Source organism: Podarcis erhardii, assembly GCF_964252035.2.
Source record: "Podarcis erhardii genome assembly, chromosome: 6".
NCBI lineage: Eukaryota > Metazoa > Chordata > Lepidosauria > Squamata > Lacertidae > Podarcis > Podarcis erhardii.
The window spans coordinates 64810099-64829251 of NC_138510.1; the positions used below are offsets into that span (position 1 = coordinate 64810099).

General features: G+C 44.5%; 1 protein-coding gene across 1 annotated transcript; it reads right to left on the reverse strand.

Moving 5' to 3' along the window:
• Positions 1–202: 202 nt before the first annotated feature.
• Positions 203–16349, reverse strand: PTGER3 (prostaglandin E receptor 3). Its single transcript, XM_081867082.1, has 2 exons — positions 15357–16349; positions 203–1969 (listed from the first exon to the last, which is right to left on the reverse strand). The coding sequence occupies exons 1-2, from the start codon at positions 16263–16265 to the stop codon at positions 1685–1687; spliced, it is 1194 nt and encodes a 397-aa protein (XP_081723208.1). The 5' UTR covers positions 16266–16349; the 3' UTR covers positions 203–1684.
• Positions 16350–19153: the final 2804 nt, after the last annotated feature.

Sequence of the window (19153 nt, forward strand, 5' to 3'; positions counted from 1 at the left end):
ATAATGTAGCATCTATGTCAAAAAGCAAAAGAAAAGTCTTTCTTGGCTCAGATTCCAAATATTTACTCATAATGATTCATGAAGTAGATGCTGAATGAAATCAGTATACCCAAATCTCATTTGAAAAGTATTTTTCTGTCTTTTCATGGTGCAGCTGCTTTTCAATTACTGTTAAAGGTTATGAGTAAGTAGAAAAAAAACATACTATTTAAAAGCAATTTATTTTCAGGAAGACTATCTCCCCTCATGGTAGATGAAGCAGCTCAAACACGTATAAAATGGGAGAGAACATTGCTAAAGCAATTTTAAAGATACATGCTAATGTGACTTTAAAATAATACCAAAAAATACCTGAATAAAATAAAACAAACTGCCCATGTTTGACATTCCCATGATACTTACTTCACACTGAGCAGATTATTTTCAACACAGAGTTAACATGAGAGTGCAGAGAGCAGTTTCCACTCATTTCTCTCTTTTACAAGAAAAGTAGTTGAGAGAAGGACAAGCTAGATACAAGGCCTTTCATCAAAAGTCAGAAATGAAGCTAGAAATACACTGAACAGGAGGCAGTAAGAGGTAGAAGCTGCAAGGAGGAATCTTCTAATTAAAGTTGCAGGTGGTCTTTCCTGAACAGGACATTTTTCTATTATGTTTACGCAGAAGTAAACCCTGGGCTCCTTTGGAGGAAGGTGTGAGGTATAAATCTAATACATCATCATAATCTTAACTGTTACTTAGAAGAGGTATAACATAGAGTATTTATGATAATCTGAAAAGGGGGTAATTAACTGTATAATATAGAATTATATTAAGTGCCTTGTGGAACCGCTATTTTATTTCTGCTTCTAATAGATTGAAGAAAAGCACTGCCTTTCCAGGGCCAAGAATCCTAATATAGAAGCGACAATTTTTTTCAGAGGCAAAATACTGTAGTTTGAATATTAGGACAATGTGCTTTCTCCAGAACATAAATTCTTCACTGAGAGTAGACACATGGATTCTCTGCAGCAGCAAATAACAAGGGCAACTTGCATAAACAAGTGAAAATATACAACAGGTAACAAACTATCATTTGAAAAAGACCTTTAGTGTTTATTGAAAACGAGTAATTAGTGTGGTGACTCCATGCATTTGACAGGCCTCTTGCTACTTTCCCAACTTTAAGGAAAGGACACAAGCCATTAACACCCACACCATAGCATTTTTGATTCCTCAACTCCCACCCAATCCCTCACTTCTGGAATCAGCATGAAAAAGGATCATCCTTCCTTTTCGGTTAAATCGGTAAGTCAAAAAGAAGACGGGAAACAAAGGAAATTTCTGACAATAATTTTAGAGTCAAACAAATGTAGAGTCTTCAATAACTTAATTGCCACTGAATATACAGTCAAAGTTCCGATTTTTAAATGGCAGGTTCTTCTCCCATGCAGTAGGAAAAATCCCTGCGATGTCTTTGGACGTACACAAAAAGCTGCACTCTTAGCTATGGATTTCAAAAGGCAGGCAGGTTTCTTAGTTATATCATTATAAGTTAACAATTTCTGGCAGACATTGAAAATACTAGTCCATGGAATATATTATGTCCTTGCAATTCAGTTACAGAGGGAAACGGACAGAACATGGATGCCCATATTCACAGTAAGGTGGCGGTGCAAGGTAAGTTGTTGGCGTGCAACCTGCTTCATGGTGTGCGCCTGATTTTGTCTGACAACATGATGTGCCGCCCTTTCCATCCCTCCTGGGAGCGGCAGGAGATGGCACTTGCCAACTGGCAAAACTTTCGCAGGAGGATCTTCCTAAGCAGCAGGTAAACCCAGGGGTCCAAGATCTGATTCAGTGAGGCCAAGCGGATAGCGGTCAAGAAGAAATTGCACTCTGTCTGCAGTTCTGTGCTTCGGGTGGAGTTGCAGGATTCTCTGCAATGATCCATAGAGGTGTGGTTGAACGTCACTTTCAGCATCATAATCTAAGGGAACAAGAGGTGCAGTAGAGACAGAGTCAATGATTTAAAGACATTCTTTGATGTGGAACAATAGTCCATATTAAGGCAACTTGACGGCATTCCCTGAAACCACTGCAGCCTATCAGATCAAAGACAGTCATGAGACCGTAGCACTACCTGCTTCAATTAGTTCTTACATGCCAATCCTCATTCCAGAAGGCTGCATTTATGGATGCCAAAATGTGACCTGGGCCATTTAATTTGATTTATGTCTCCCAAAGGAAGATAAGAGTTTGCCTCACAATTTCTAAGGCTTGAGGTAGACCATGTTTTTTAAGAGAGCTGAAGGAGCTGTGATAGAGGCATGCATGTCTTTTGTCCTATTGTCCTCTCAGTTGGACGCTCAGCTCTCTCTGTTTGAAGTTTTTGCAGGTTTTTTTCAGCACTGCAAAACTTGTAAACGTAAGGCAGCCATTTTGCATTTATAAGAATATTTGTATACCAGTATTCATTAAAAAAAAACAAAACAAAAATCAAAGCAGTTTATAACAGTCATACACATATACAATAAAAAATGGGGAAATTAAAAATCTGGGATCATTCCCCCCCCCCCGGTGAAATATGTATTCTTAATTGCCTGCATAAGCTTGAAAGTACAGAAATTTTTTCACAGGTCAAAACAGAAGGTGCCTACTGAGTCTCTATTAGAAAAGCATTCCATAGGACTGAGCTGATGACACCAAGTTCACATCACCAACTTGGGGGATGACCTGTAGATGATGGCAATGATTGAGCTGAGATATAAGGGTATAAGGTATGATGAGTCATGGACTGAGTGTGCACGCCATTCCTCTATCACACTCCCTTCAACAAACACTCCAGCATGAATCAAAACAAGACTTCCTCGGGGGGCTTTTTGGTGAGCTGGCAGTCCTACCCTTGAAGTCAAGCTCAATTAATGAGCAACAACTATGTTGTATATCTGGGATTGTATCCAATAAGTTTTACTCGGAGCAGAACCAGTGAAATTAATGGGCCCAAAGTTGCCCAGGCCCATCAGTTTCAATGGGTCTACTCTGAGTAGGACTAACCTTGGACACGACCCCTGGAATTTTCCATCACTTCCATATTAATAAGGGACAGAAGGAGGAACGAAAGCACCATTCTGTGCCTATGTTGTAAGTCCATTTCCCTCATGTAATAACCATAAAATGTTATCAGCATTTACAACAACTCTGCAATCCAACTCTTATTTTATACAACACAGACAAACATGGGGTACCTTCTGATGAAAGGCAAAGAGGTATTTATTTTTCCATGGATTAGTTGGCATTCTTTCTTCTATTTTCCCTTCACTAAGCTCTGCCTATAAAAACACAGCTGCCATATATTTTAGTGCCTTTTAAAAGGTACTTGATCAGCTTCACCCATTTTAAGGTCCACCGGGTTCTCTGGCAAAATATTTCCCATACTTAAATAGTAAGAAATTAATCCAAAAGCCCATGTGGAGTATTCTAAAGTGCACCTGTGGTTCATTTACTATGCCCCAAACGCAGTATATTTTACAATGGCAATAATGAAAACCGAATTAGCATTTTAATGAACATAAAGGAAAATCAATTATATTGCCTGGGTTCACTAATTGGCTTGGCCATTCTGCAGAAAAGAAAGCATTTGGGCTGAAAATTCTGAACGGTACTTTTATTAAAAGGGCTCTTTAGAGACTCGACTGATATCACCCACATTATTTGGCTGTTCTGCTGCACATTATTCACACCGCATGGAGGGGGAGAGCAGGGCTGTGCCCACCACCATGACCCCACTTGCCCCCATCCCAGTGCAAACCCATTGGAGGAAGGGCTGAAGAGGGGGAGGATGCTCTATATGTGTTAAGTTGTGGGTGAACATATCAGACGACACAGCAATTCTTCAAACTGCTCCTGTTTATTCACAGGCCAGAACAGAACTGAAGGGTTCAGCCAGCCTGCTTATATAGAGCTCCACTACAATGCAACAGTAACCACTTTCTGTAACTATCCAATCACTGAAGGTCACTTTCAATCCCTTATTTGCATATGTGAACCTGAGTGAAAACTATCTACAGTATCCCCCTGCTGGCCCAGGGTGAGAACTTCAGTACATAACAATATGAATCATGATTAAGCAGAAGGCAAATTTCACAGCCAGCCCACAATGCTGGGAAGGCTGCACAACTTTTGTTATGAAAACAGAGGGTTGGATCCAGAGTTAACCGCATGTAATGTAGCTAGCACAGCTACCATTTACCCTGGTAGTAGGCAAGGAAGCAGTACTGCCACACTGCCAGAATATCCTAAGAACGTAAGAGCCTGCTGGACCAAGCCAATGACTCCATCTAGTTCAGAATCCTGTTCTCACAGTGGCCAAACAGGAGGGTTGCCATAATTCCCAACACCCGCGAAGTTGCTGAGCTTAGAAACCCACCAAAATTGTTTAGCTTTTTTTTTTTGAGAACAAACCCAAATTGTTGAGCTTTGAGTGGGGGTACCTCCCCCCCCCCATAGTGATTTTTAAGCTTTTGGAGTTGTTTCTCCAACTTTTTGGAGGGCCTTCTCGGTAGTGGCTCCCGCCCTGTGGAATGCCCTCCCATCAGATGTCAAAGGAATAAACAACTATCTGATGTTCAGAAGGCATCTGAAGGCAGCCCTGTTTAGGGAAGCTTTTGAATGACTGATGTTTTAATGTATTTTTAATCTGTTGGAAGCCACCCAGATGGGCAGGGTATAAGTAACTAATAATAATAATAATAATAATAATAATAATAATAATAATTTCTGCTGCTTTTCCCATCGCATTGCCATGCATACTGGGTCCCCCCCCCCCGACACCATTTTTACACCCGAAAACCAGGACATGACAGGAGCTTTCCTGACATATGGCAAGCCTACCAAACAGCTGCCTGCGGGAAACCTGCAAGCAGGAGCTGTGCTCAAAAGCACTCTCTTCTCCTGTGGTTTCCATTGCTGCCTCCAAGCAGCGTTTGAAATTAGCAGGGCGCTAGGTGCATTTCACGACCAAGAAACCCCTGATTGTGAACGCTTCCAAAAGCACAGTACAGTGGTAACTTGGGTTAAGAACTTAATTCGTTCCGGAGGTCCGTTCTTAACCTGAAACTGTTCTTAACCTGAAGCACCACTTAGCTAATGGGGCCTCCCGCTGCTGCCGCGCAATTTCTTTTCCCATCCTGAAGCAAAGTTCTTAACCTGAGGTACTATTTCTGGGTTAGTGGAGACTGTAACCTGAAGCGTCTGTAACCTGAAGCATCTATAACCCAAGGTACCACTGCAGCGGTATTTGGCGCCTGGCTGAGACTCAAGATGAAATTTAAAAATGCTGCCGCTGGCCATTGCCTCTTTGCAGGCAACACAACTTATATGGCTTTCTACTGCAAATGCATACAGCTTTTTCACTCTGCTCAATCTCTAATCTCTTGCTTATATAGAGAGGAGGCAATATTAATATTGTTCTGTCTAAATAAAACCACCAGAAAGCATGTTCTTTTTAATATGTGTGTGATGCATTTAATTAGAGCACACACACACACCATTTCCTGCAACGCTTCCTAAAAAATTGCATCACCTCCATTCTGAAGAAGCTTCAATGATTGATCAGAATTCCTGTGTTCCATTTCCAAAAGGCAAGATGATTTATACATCTCAGGAATGTAAAAATTTGAACACTGTGTAGTATAAAAACTCAAAAACTTTAAAATCACTGTATGTTGCTTCTGAGTTTTGAGCAGACTAGTACTGCTTGTTTTATGTTCTGCAAAACATAGTTAACATACAGTAGATTAGTCAGAGACAGACCATTTCTAAATGCGCCAACAATGTACATCTTAGATTAACAGAAAATGCAGCAAGGGGAAAGGGAAATAAACATAGCAAGAGATAATTTTGATATTAGATGCACTTGGGAATACCAACAGACTTATTAATGTCTTATTATTTTTAGTAAATTGAGCTCAGGGCAAGAGGCAGGAAGAGAGACTAAGGTTGAGTAAATTTATTATAACTGGAGTGGCTTAATCAAATGAATCTTTTAGGTCCACATGCATGTTGGTATTCCTGAGCTGAATCCAGGAAAGGTACAAAGTCCTTCTCCTCCCTTTAGATGCTTATTGGAATTCTGTGACCAAGCAGTGCTCAGGTCAGGTGCATGAATTCAGTCAACTCTGAGAAAAGGAAAGCTTCTGCTCAATCACAGAGTACCTCCCCCTTTAAAATTTAAACAAGACAGGGTTTGTTTGTTTTTCACACATTATAAATCCGGTGCATGTAGTGCAAAAAATCTCAGGTTGAATCGGTGTCATTTGGAAAGGGGTGGGAAGATTAAGTGCAGGGAAATAACCCGAAGGACTGCATATGGATATGTCAAGGTGGCAAAAAGACAGCTATGGCAGCTTGCTCATCATGTGGATCATGCATTTCAAGCAGTCACTACCACAAGTGAAGCATGAGTATATGCCCGTTCCATTTTAAAGGAAGCTCTCTCTTTCCTATATTTAAAAAAGGTAAAGGGACCCCTGACCATTAGGTCCAGTTGCGGAAGACTCTGGGGTTGTGCACTCATCTCACTCTATAGGCCGAGGGAGCCGCCGTTTGTCCGCAGACAGCTTCAGGGTCATGTGGCCAGCATGACTAAGCCACTTCTGGCGAACCAGAGCAGCTCACGGAAACGCCGTTTACCTTCCCGCTGGAGTGGTACCTATTTATCTACTTGCACTTTGACGTGCTTTCGAACTGCTAGGTGGGCAGGAGCTGGGACTGAGCAACGGGAGCTCACCCCGTCACGGGGATTCGAACCGCCGAGCTTCCAGTCGGCAAGTCCTAGGCTCTGTGGGTTATATAATAATAATAATAATAATAATAATAATAATAATAATAATAATAATATAATATTATTTATACCCCGCCCATCTGGGAGGCTCCCAATCAAGTGTTAAAAATAGTACAGCATTAAATATTAAAAACTTCCCTGAACAGGGCTGCCTTAAGATGTCTTCTAAATGTCAGGTAGTTGTTTATCTCTTTGACATCTGATGGGAGGGCGTTCCACAGGGCAGGCGCCACTACCGAGAAGGCCCTCTGTCTGGTTCCCTGTAGCCTCACTTCTCGCAATGAGGGAACCGCCAGAAGGCCCTCGGCGCTGGATCTCAGTGTCCGGGCTGAACGATGGGGGTGGAGACGCTCCTTCAGGTATACTGGGCGGAGGCCGTTTAGGGCTTTAAAGGTCAGCACCAACACTTTGAATCGTGCTCAGAAACGTACTGGGAGCCAATGCAGATCTCTCAGAACTGGTGTTATGTGGTCCCGGCGGCCACACCCAGTCACCAGTCTAGCTGCCGCATTCTGGATTAATTGCAGTTTCCGGGTCACCTTCAAAGGTAGCCCCACGTAGAGCGCGTTGCAGTAGTCCAAGCGGGAGATAACCAGAGCATGCACCACTCTGGCGAGACAGTCCGCGGGCAGGTAGGGTCTTAGCCTGCGTACCAGGTGGAGCTGGTAGACAGCTGCCCTGGACACAGAGTTAACCTGTGCCTCCATGGGCAGCTGTGAGTCCAAAATGACTCCCAGGCTGCGCACCTGGTCCTTCAGGGGCACAGTTACCCCATTGAGGACCAGGGAATCCCCCACACCCACCCGCTCCCTGTCCCCCCAAAACAGTACTCCTGTCTTGTCAGGATTCAACCTCAATCTGTTAGCCGCCATCCATCCTCCAACAGCCTCCAGGCACTCACACAGGACCTTCACCGCCTTCACTGGTTCTGATTTAAAGGAGAGGTAGAGCTTGGTGTCATCTGCATACTGATGAACACCCAGCCCAAACCCCCTGATGATCTCTCCCAACGGCTTCATATAGATATTAAAAAGCATGGGGGAGAGGACGGAACCCTGAGGCACCCCACAAGTGAGAGCCCAGGGGTCCGAACACTCATCCCCCAAAACCACTTTCTGGACACGACCCAGGAGAAAAGAGCGGAACCACCGTATAACAGTGCTCCCAGCTCCTAGCCCCTCTAGACGGTCCAGAAGGATGTTATGGTCGATGGTGTCAAAGGCCACTGAGAGATCCAGACCACAGCGCCACCTGCATCCCTTCCTATATTTTACCAGTGCTCAATGTAGAGGGGGCACTTTACCTTCTATGATGTCTTCCTTGGCTATTGCTTTCAGAAAATTATGGGTGACATAATTTGGCTAGGACGTGTAGCTAGGCAGCAGTGTAGCTAGCCACTCGGATGCCCGGGGCGGTGCGCACGCCCTGCAGCCGAGGGCAGAATGAGCCAAGGCAGGGCGCGCTGTGTGGAGCTTCTCTGCAGCATCTTCCTCAGCTGTAGGGCGGCTGAGGCAGTGGGCAGACACAAGCCCCACGCTGCTTGAAGGAGGAGAGCTGTCCAAGGCTACTAGCCATAAAGGCTGTGCTCTGCCTGCAAAGTTGGAGGTAGCAAACTTCTGGTTTCTGGAAATCACTCAAGGGGAGAGTCCTCCTGCAGTAGCATAGGAAGGGGCATGCGGTGGGTACGGGAGTTATTTTTTCAAAAACACATATTTTTGCCATTTTGTCACCCCCCTCAGTGATGACACCCGGGGTTACCCACACCCACCACACATCCCTTCCTAAGACACAGGATTCAGGAGTAGGAAATCTCCTTAAAATCTTCCTTAAGCGCAAGCCCCAACATGTTGCCTTTCTCAAGACTGTTGAATGGAACTGGAGTTACACAGCTGGGCCTCGTACGGATCTGAGAAGCAGCTATGCAAAAGCAACAGTAACGAGTGGACTCCTGTGTTTGGAAAGAGTGGAGTCCTATCCTGGCACAGACATAAAGCAACAAGTCACAAACCCTGCCCCATATTAGTCTTAGATTTCTCTAGACTGGACACTTAGGCTCTCTGGAAATTTTACACCCCATTGAAACAAAAGGGATTTTAATCTCTTCCCCAATAATTTCAGTACTACGATTAATGGTACAGTGGTACCTCAATGTAAGAACAGTCCAGTTTAAGAACGATTTGGTTTACAAACTCTGCCAAACCGGAAATAGTGTCTTGGTTTGATAACTTTACCTCGGTCTAAGAACGGAATCCAAACGCTGGAAGGGCACCAGCGGAGGGAGGCCTCATTAGGGAAAGCACGCCTTGGTTTAAGAACAGTTTTTGTTTAAGAACGGACTTAACGGATTAAGTTTGTAAACCAAGGTACCACTGTACTTTGGTTTCCATTTCCTTTCATCTCATGTTGCACCCCATTATGTGGCAATAACTCCCGTTTATTCCCCTGGGTTGGGTTTGGCAAAAGCTTTCAGGAATCATGGTTTTTCAATATGTGAACACATTAGATTCAGGTTTGATTGGGCATTAAAAAATGGTTTTATAGGAAAAGAAATATAGGAAATAGAAAATGGTTGTTTCTATTCTAGAGCCTGAAGGCACTAGAGAAACAGGCAGGAGTGTGTCATTTGCTACTGTGCTAAGTTCAAGTTATTATGTGAATTTCCACTCATGAGACACCTGGGGAGCTTTTGTCACACTATCAGAAAAAGAGCTTTCTCTCTCTCTCTCTCTTTTGTTGTCTTGTTGATATTCACCTTGAAGAGCTTTCATCCAGCTGTTGGCTGAGTGTGGTTGTGACAAGCACAGAAAGCAACTGTTAACACAAAGGCCCAGTGAACAGCAATTATGAGCAATGAACAAAGGGTAGTTAAAAATGAGGGGGGTTATCCACATTGCATCTGTTTGCATAACTCCCTCAGAGCTGCGAATTCACCGAAGTTTGTGTAAAGCAGGGGTCAGCAAACTTTTTCAGCAGGGGGCCAGTCCACTGTCCCTCAGACCTTGGGGGGGGGGGGCTGGACTATATTCTGAAGGAAAAAAAAGAAGAAATTCCTATGCCTCACAAATAACCCAGAGATGCATTTTAAATAAAAGCACACATTCTACTCATGTAAAAACACACTGATTCTCGGACCGTCCGCAGGCCAGATCTGGCCCCTGGCCCCTAGTTTGCCTACCCATGGTGTAAAGCAATTTCCAGAATGGAAGAAAATAGTCACAGCAAAATTAAAAGATCTAAAGCTGTGGGCCTAGAGCCCTGAACCTCATAGGAAACCCCCTGTTGCTAGCTAGGGACAGGCAAAATGACATTCCCCACACTTCAAAATGCCTTGCTGCATAGTTCAGACACCAGTTCCTACATTCCCTAATTATACCCCTTCTTCCCCTGGTTTTGGTCATTTCACCCTGCTTGCATGGCAGGGCCATGGCAAGATGTATCTGACACATTCTCACTAAAGTCCAAGGACTTTTGATGGCCTCTGCATGTTTGAAGTCATGAAATCCCTCCATTGCCCTGAAGAGCTTCAAGACTATGGTTTCCATTCTATCATTCAAATGCTTATACTGACACAGCATCTCAAAAGCATAGAACTGTAGAGTTGGAAGGGAACTGACATAGCTCAGTAGTACAGCATCCACTTTGCATTCTGAAGGCCGTAAATTCAATCCCTGGCATCTCCACATAGTGCTAGGAGATTACCAATGAGAGCCCCCACTAATCAATGTAGAAAATTCTCAGCTAGGTGGACCGATGGTTTGACTCAGTATAAGCTTCCTATGGTTCCCAGAGCTTATTTTGAGAGAGAGAGAGAGATGCGCCTGTTCTGATGCTCTCTTGGTGCTAAATGATGTTGGAATTCTCACGTCCAGGAAAACAATAGTGGGGAATGTTTTGTTTTTTTTAATTATCCATTCCATTTGGCATTTTGTACACGACAGTTTATACAAAAAAATTCTATAGATGACAATCTATTCTCATCTACTATCAGAGGGAGTTGATTGTACAGAGTGGGCCATTGAGCTGATGGTACAAACTCATTTTTCTTACTCATATGTAGAGATTACTGTCTTTTCTTTTTGTTATTCCATAGAAGATAACCTTAGCAATTTGATTAAATCTCAGTTTCCTTTTCTTATAGACCACATAGAGGACAAGATAAATCAATGTTTCCCAACCAAGCTGTGGACTTCAGACAATTTTTAGACTAGATTTGTTCCAACCTTTTGCTGTATCTACTGTACAGGCAATATTGACAAAACAAAATAGACTGCATGCTTGGACATTTGCTAAACATTTGAAATAATATTTTGAAAATATTAATTAGTAACATGACATTTTGATCTATTATATGTAAGGGAGGTCAGATCTCTTTTAAATTAATTGTCATCATTCATCATGATTCACTAGTATTCATTTTCTGAAACTCATTTTTAATTTAAAATAAGCATGTTAATTATGTTAGAACACCTTTTCATCCCCCCATACTGAAATTAAAGACATGTTCTCTAAACAACTACCTCCTCCAAAAGATTAACAAACATCTACAATATTGCAATTTCTGGTCCTCCCTGTGAAGGGTGAAGACATCGTTTTAACCAAGTAAAACTACAGCATCTGATTCTTAGAACTATAATTGAGTCAAGGACAGGTGAGCCAATACTTTAGCTATTTCTGCTTACCAGTCTATGAAGTTACACTTGATTCAGCAGATGGCAAACTGGGCCATCATATGATCATGTTAGCTGGAGGAGAAATACAGCACTGTAGCCTAGGGCTCACCAACATTTTAGGACCCAAGGACTGGAGAAACATTCACTCCATGTCCTGACTGAGAGGGAAATTCTGGTTGTTAAATGTCTTTTTATATCCATTTAAATGCATTTCACAATGTAATGATCTCATCCACATGGGGCTTCCTGGGTTATTTACTTACACATTCTTTGTGAATGGGTTACTGTTGACATTTATACCTTCTATACCTCATTTGTATCTGACCTCACTTTACAAAGTACTCATTCACCCAGAAATCTCTGAAGGCCTCTAGATGGGAATTTAAATTATCACTCTCTCCATTTAACTTGCTCGAGGTTGCTTTTAAAACTATGCAAATAGAATCTGTTTGGTATGGGGGCAGGGATGTGAATCTGAATGTGGGTGGAAAACTAAGCCCTCTCCTTATCTGCTGTGGTCTTGATGAAAATCTCTCCCTCTCAAGTTGGGAGTTTGCTTCTAATGCAAACAGCTTATTTTAGAAGAGGGGTTTTCCTTAGGACTGCAATAGGGGAAGAAAGGGTTAAATCCTCCATCGCACAATTATCAGCCCCTCTTTAGCTGATGCTGTTTCCTGTTAAATGCACTGATGTATTTAACATGCGAGCCACAAGCTCTTGATTCATTCAGTCCCATTTCACAGGTGCCCAAAGGTACAATCTATTCTCTATCCTCAACAAAATTCTAACCTTTATGCGAGCTTCCCTCCCAATGCAGTAACCACAAGATCTTCCCTGCCCAGGAAATCCTTGGTAAATCCTGAGGAATCCTTTATCACCTCAGATGAGCAATTGGGCAAAGGCAAACTATCGCCACAATCAACTAGTGGCCTGGAAGCAGGCGCACATAAGAATACCACTCAGGTCTGTGCATATGTAGCCTTGCTGGATATTCACAATTGGTCTGCTCAGGAAGGGAAACGAAGGGCCTGGATTTAGCCACTCCCTACCATTCTCTTCCTTGACAAACATCTGGTTGCTGCAAGTGCCGCTTGTCTGGGAGGCTTATGCAAGAGCAGTGTTTTGGGTAGCTCATCCCTGCTCTCAGTTACAGCCCAATGATGATATACTCACCATTGCTCTTAATTACAGCCGAAAATGCATGCCCAGCTCTCTCTATAAGCTTTTGTGCACAATGATAATTTATTACTTATATCCCACCCATTTGACTGAGTTGCCCCAGCTACTCTAGGAAAGGGAACCAGTGTAATGTAGCATTGAGAAAACCAGACAGTCTTCAATAAGGCAAACCTGGCCTCAGCCAAGCAGTTCACTGGGTGACCTTGGCTCCAGCACTCTCTCTTAACCCAGGGATGGGGAACCTGCGGGCCTAAGCTCCCATCATCTCCATCCACTGACCATTCTGCCTGGGGGTTGAAGTCCAACAAGACCTGAGATGCCACAGGTTCCTGGTCTCCACCTAACCTCATTTATTTCTATTTACTTGTTTGTTTTCTTACATTGACATCCGACCTACTTTGCTACAGCAGCATTTCAAAGCTAAAAGGGAGAAAGAACCACGGCTCCATGTCAGAGACAAGGCAGGACAGAAACATAAGAAATGCATGAAACTAAATGCAACACGCACTACTAGTTGCAAGTGGCAAGGGAATCGCAAGAGGGACATTTCGTGCTCCCTGCTCATCTAAACATCCCGCAACAGTTATTTTTTTTTTCTCCTGTCATGGGTGGCAACAGCTTCTCTGGAGTTTCATAAGCAGAGGAAATTCAGTCCTCTCTTTGCGTTGGACTAGTGAAACTGGGGGGTGGAACATGTTTAGCTTAACAGTGATGAAGTTTGCCGAGCTGTATAAATAGGGCCTAGGGAAAGACTTCAAAGATCAATCATCCCTTTTGCTAGATCAGCCTGATATAGAACTACAGCACAGTCAAACGAAACACGATTATGACAGACCCACATGTCAGGAGCAGGAAGTTTGCTACTGACTTCTAAGAGAGAGCACAACTTAAAATGATGCATAAGCAAGATACGTTTGCCTCGGCTGTTTTTCTCCTGGTGAGGCTGAGAGAACCCAAAAATAACCCCTGCTGGGGACAGAATGAAGAGCAAGAGGATTAAGCAGCTTCTACTTGCTTATTATTTGTCAAGTTTATAGCCTGCCTTTCCACCGAATGGTGCTCAACGTAGCTTAATGGCAAGAGGATGCAAAGGAAAATGCAAGAGAGCAATCAGAACCGCGAAAACAAGAGTAGATAAAATGTACCCATAAACTCCAATAAAGCTGACAGTTGCAGCAATTTTTATGAAAGCCTATGATGTAGCAAGTCCAAAGACCAGTCTGAATTGAAGGTCTGTGGTGTCTTGGTGGGACATGGCGACAGGAGAAATGTTCAGTAAAAAAAAACCTCCCCCCCATGCTTGGAGCTTGGATCCGCCCATCTTACATAGGGAAATAGCTGCATTTTGGCACATAAAACATGCATTTTCTTTCTTTCACAGAAAAGCATGGCAACTGGTTTGTGTCACCAACTGGTGCCCACACGCTTCCCCAAGTTATTCTCTAATTTATTTAAAAAGGTTACAAGTCAACCTGGTACTCAAATATCAAATGGAGCTCTCGTTTCTTATACTTGTGTGGCTTAAAATGTTGCAACCATTTCTAAAATAGCTAGAGTAAGTCCAGTAATTTTTATGCCTCGTCCTCTTTTTAAAGACTGGTAAGCAGGGGGGAAAAAGATGATCGCCGCTGTTTTTACAGAGTGCTGAAGGCAGTCCATAGCTCAGTGGCAGAACACATGTTCTGCATGCAGACGGCACAGAGTTCAATCCCTGGCATTTCCAGTTAAAAAGGCACAGGTAGCAACTTGATGGGAGAGATCTTGGAGATCTGCCCACCAATACTGAGCTAGATGAACAGCTGGTTTAAAGCAGCTTTGCTTCCTACTTTCCCATATGAGAGAAGAAGATGCTTCAGGTGTGTACATTCACCCTACTTTAACTTCTGGTGAAAAACCTCTTCACACTGCTTCAAATGTTTGCAAAACCTGTTGGGCTGGAAGCACCAGAGCGGCAAAAGAAATGAGCAGAGGGCAGGAAGGACATGGGAAGCAAGCTCTCTCAACCCTTTCATCTTTCCTTAAAACTATAGTTCAACTCTAGCCTGATGCAGCCAAGAGTGTGCACAACTCTTCAAAGAACATTTAAGACGTCTAAAGAAACTGGAAGGCAGGAAATAAGTTTTCCAAATAATATACCTGCACAAAGTGCTTAGCATAACATCCAATAATAGGCTCCCTTGCATCGCCAACTCCCTCTCCTGCTAAATCACTTTCTAGCATTATGATCTTAAGAAGTGTGCATGCACACAAAAGCTTATACCAAGAACAAACTTAGTTGGTCTCTAAGGTGCTACTGGACAATTTTTTTATATATATTTTGACTGCGTCAGACCAACACGACTACCTACCTGTTTCTAGCATTATGGTAAAACTTGGGAAGTTTTGCAGAAGTTATTTGCTGTCCTCATCAGAGGGCTAAAAGCAGAAGCTATGCTTTTTAATTTTGCTCATGTCTTCTTTTTTTTTGAGCTCAGGTATTCAAGCCCTCCTAATGGGCAATGCAAACTATAAAGTTTCGTGTTTATTTATATTTGTCCAAAAAAAGGAATGATTCACATATATTTTATTCTGAGCACAGGTTTCTTTCCCTATTATTATTTTCCAAGGGGGTGGCGGGTAGCCAGCTATTCTACGGTGAAGTCCGCCACACACACACAAACACAAGAGACAGGTTGTCCACCTACCAAGAGCGGCGACCAGCAGGCAAAGAGGACACACATGATCCCCAGCAGCTGGATCAAGGTTTCCATGGTGATTCTGCCCCACTGCCTCCTGGACTGAGACGCGGAGTTTTTGGAGCGGCAGCGGCACACCAGGGCGACGATGGTGGCCAAGTTGCAGGCCACGGTGACGGCGAGCGAGAAGAGGCCCAGGAAGGCGAAGGTGGAGGCGAAGATGACGTTGCCCACGTGGGGACCCTGATCCCCGGCGCTGATGAAGCACCACGTGCCGGGCCACTGGAGGGCGTAGCGCCCGACGCCCACCACGGGCAAGCAGGCGAAGGCCAGCACGGCCACCCAGATGCTGAGCAGGATGGCCTTGGTGACGCGCGTCTTCATGTGGGCCGAGTACCAGTGGGGCGCGCGGATGGCCAACGTCCTCTCGACGGCCATGGCGCTGGCGATGAAGAGCGGGCACAGCCCGAAGACGGTCATGCTGAGGCCGAAGAAGGTGCACAGGCGCAGGGAAGGGTCCACCGCCCGCCAGTCGCGGCCGGCCCGGTAGACGGCGATGACGATGGGGCTGGTGAGGAGCTGCCCGGTCAGGTCGGTCAGGGCCAGGGAACCGATGCAGAGCAGGAAGGACTTTTTGCGCGCGTTCTGCTTCTTGTGGTAGGCGCGGTACACCAGCAGCAGCGCCAGCCCGTTGCCCACCAGGCCCGTGGTCATCATGGTCAGGGCGAAGACCACCGAGACCGAGCCGCACCCCGCCGGGCTGGTGGCGTTGCCCTTCTCCCTGCCCGCCGCCGCGGCGCTCAGCAGCGCCAGGGGCGTGCAGTTGAAGCGCCCGTCGTAGGGCCCGTAGGAAGTCATGTTGCTGCTGGTCGGGAGTTCGGCGGCACCGGGACGGGGCGGGCAGCGGGGCGGGCCCATCCCATGGTGGGGCGCCCGCGGGAAGGCAGCTGGGTGCGCGCGCTAGACGGCCACCAGCCAGACGGGCTAAAGGAGCAGAGCGAGCCGCGGCTGCCTTTTAAAGGCAGGCGCGGGGGGCGGAGCCCCGACGGCGGAGCGGCTCCATTGATCTGGGTCTGGCAGCGGGGCGGGGGCGGGCGGGCGGGCGGCCTTCCCGCAGCGCCAAAGAGGGACGACATCCGCTTTCTTCCACCTGCCCGGCGCGGAAAGCGTTCAGCAGACCTTGTTGTGAACTCGAGGATGGATGTCAGGGAAGCCGCCGTCGGAAGTCCCGTGGGTGATCCTCCCTCTGCCAGCCCCGGTGCCCATACCCGCCGCTTCGAGACTTACTAGGCTGCCAAGCGCGGGTGCTCCGTCGAGGATTTCTCGCCCTTAGAAACCGCTCGGGACCGCTTAAGCTTAAGTTGCACTTCCGCGGTGCCTTTACACACCTAGCCGCAGTTTTGCCTCCATCGGAGAGTGGTTGGTCGAATCGCTCATGAAGCGCGGTTCCTAACCGCAGCTACAAAACAGGAAAATGAACTTGACAATCGCGGCGAATCCCAGGAAAAAAAACCAAAAAATCATATAGAAGTATAGAGAGGCGCTGATGCCATCTAGCGGGAAGCAACTCCCGTCCATTTCCTAGTCACCCAAGATAGCGGCACGTGCGGATTTAGGGGTTTATTCCATGTAAATAGCGGATAGGCGCCCGGCTCCCAACGTGCTGAATTTTTATAGTTGCGAAAACGTCAGTGGCCCAAGGAAACGCAATATGCTGCAGACACCGCTATGTCACTTGAATGAACAGCGCGATCTGGGATTTCAGAGTTGTGTTCACTTACAAGACGTCTAGCGCTTTGCAGAGGACATATTTGAAGGCATACACATAATAAAAAGGGCCTATACCGCTTTCAGTTTTGGCAGCTAGAGAGACACAGCGTTTATTTCTCGTCAGTTACTATTTGACCCATATTCTCATGCTAAATTAACTTTATTGGTAACTCAAATGTGAAGATAGGCAGACTTGTGTTTGTAGAACCAATGGGTTGAATGTGGGATATGTACATTAGATCACCTGATAAGCTCAAATGCAATGCTTTTGTAATTTCATATTTTACAACCTGAAATCAGTTACTGGTGAGTGCCAAATGACAGTACTGTATCTTCAATCACATCACTTGTTGGCATCTGTTTATGGACCATCTGCTTTGAGTCCTGCAGCAGCTTCCAGATTGTTGGAGGGTATTGGTGGATCCTTACAAAAAGCCAAACTCTTGTTTACAAATGCTTAATGTATCTATGTACAGTGAGGGGGAAAGGTATTTGATCCCCTGCTAAATTTGCCCGTTTGCCCTCTGATGAAGAAATGACCAGTCGACATACAGGAACTTAGGGAGGTGTGGAACAGGGGATTTGAATACAGCCTAAACAATGGGAAATTGCTTTAGAATATAAACAAGAGTGTTTATTTAGATTTGAAACCAAGTTCGATCCAGCAAAAACACTATTTTTGGTATAGGAAGCCACAGGCCAATGCAGACAGATGTGGGAGGTGTAATGTTGAAAATGCCTCCTTGAAGCGTATTGTGTGGTCCAGTGATATTTACTTTTTGGTCTGAAGTTGTGTTGTGTGTATCAGTTGTGTAATGGTGAAATCTTTTATGTACTACATTTTTTCTTTTTGTAGTATGGGGATTAATGACAGGACAACAAAAGTGGATTTTGTGAGTCCTTATGGTTGCTAAGATGAAGACCTCACTGCTTTGGCTATATTTGAACATATTTCATATAGACATCAGTTTCTTGAGGATACATGGTTGAATATCTGGAAGGCTTATACAGGATGAGTCATTTAAAAGAGGCCCCGTGGAACATGTGTACTCTTATCCACGGGGCCTCTTTTAAAGGACTCACCCTGTATTATATATTATGCGTTTTAAAGGTTTATTTTATTCTTCTGAGCATTTGAGTATGTGTAATTGGAATTGCTGTTGTTCTGGATTTACTATTTATGGTTTCTGCTTTTTATTTTTGACGTTTTATGTGAGCAGTTTTGTAAGCTTTACAACACCTGAGCCACACAGGATACGAATTGCAGGTAAAATAAAAAGCATTGCCCAAATGCTAACATTCTGCTTCTTATTGAAAAGAGCAAATGGTTTTGAGCAGGAATAAAAGAGCCACCTCAACCTTTTGCTGTTTTGCCTTTACTAACACCCTGATCTTTGTATTGGGGGAAAAAATCATCCATTTTAATATCCATTGGCACAGAAGTATATGCTATCAGGAAAAGAACTGCACCATCTAGTGATCTGTTGGATATGACTGTGGTTAATTAACTTTTTTGAACCCACTTGACAGTTAGTAAACTCATACATGAGAAGCTGCATTATCTTGTTAAAACTGAAACAGTTTCAAGGAATTCAAATGCCAGGGTCCCAATACAGCTATCAAATTAAAATGAGCAAATAATAATAATAATAATAATAATAATAATAATAATAATAATAATAATAATAATAATTTATTATTTATACCCCGCCTATCTGGCTGGGCCCCCCCAGCCACTCTGGGCGGCTTCCATAAAAACAAAAAATACAGTAAAATCACACGTTAAAAACTTCCCTGAACAGGGCTGCCTTAAGATGTCTTCTGAATGTCAGGTAGTTGTTTATCGCTTTGACATCTGCTGGAAGGGCGTTCCACAGGGCGGGCGCCACTACCGAGAAGGCCCTCTGCCTGGTTCCCTGTAGCTTTGCTTCTCGCAATGAGGGAACTGCCAGAAGGCCCTCGGCGCTGGACCTCAGCGTCTGGGCAGAATGATGGGGGTGGAGACGCTCCTTCAGGTATACTGGACCGAGGCAGTT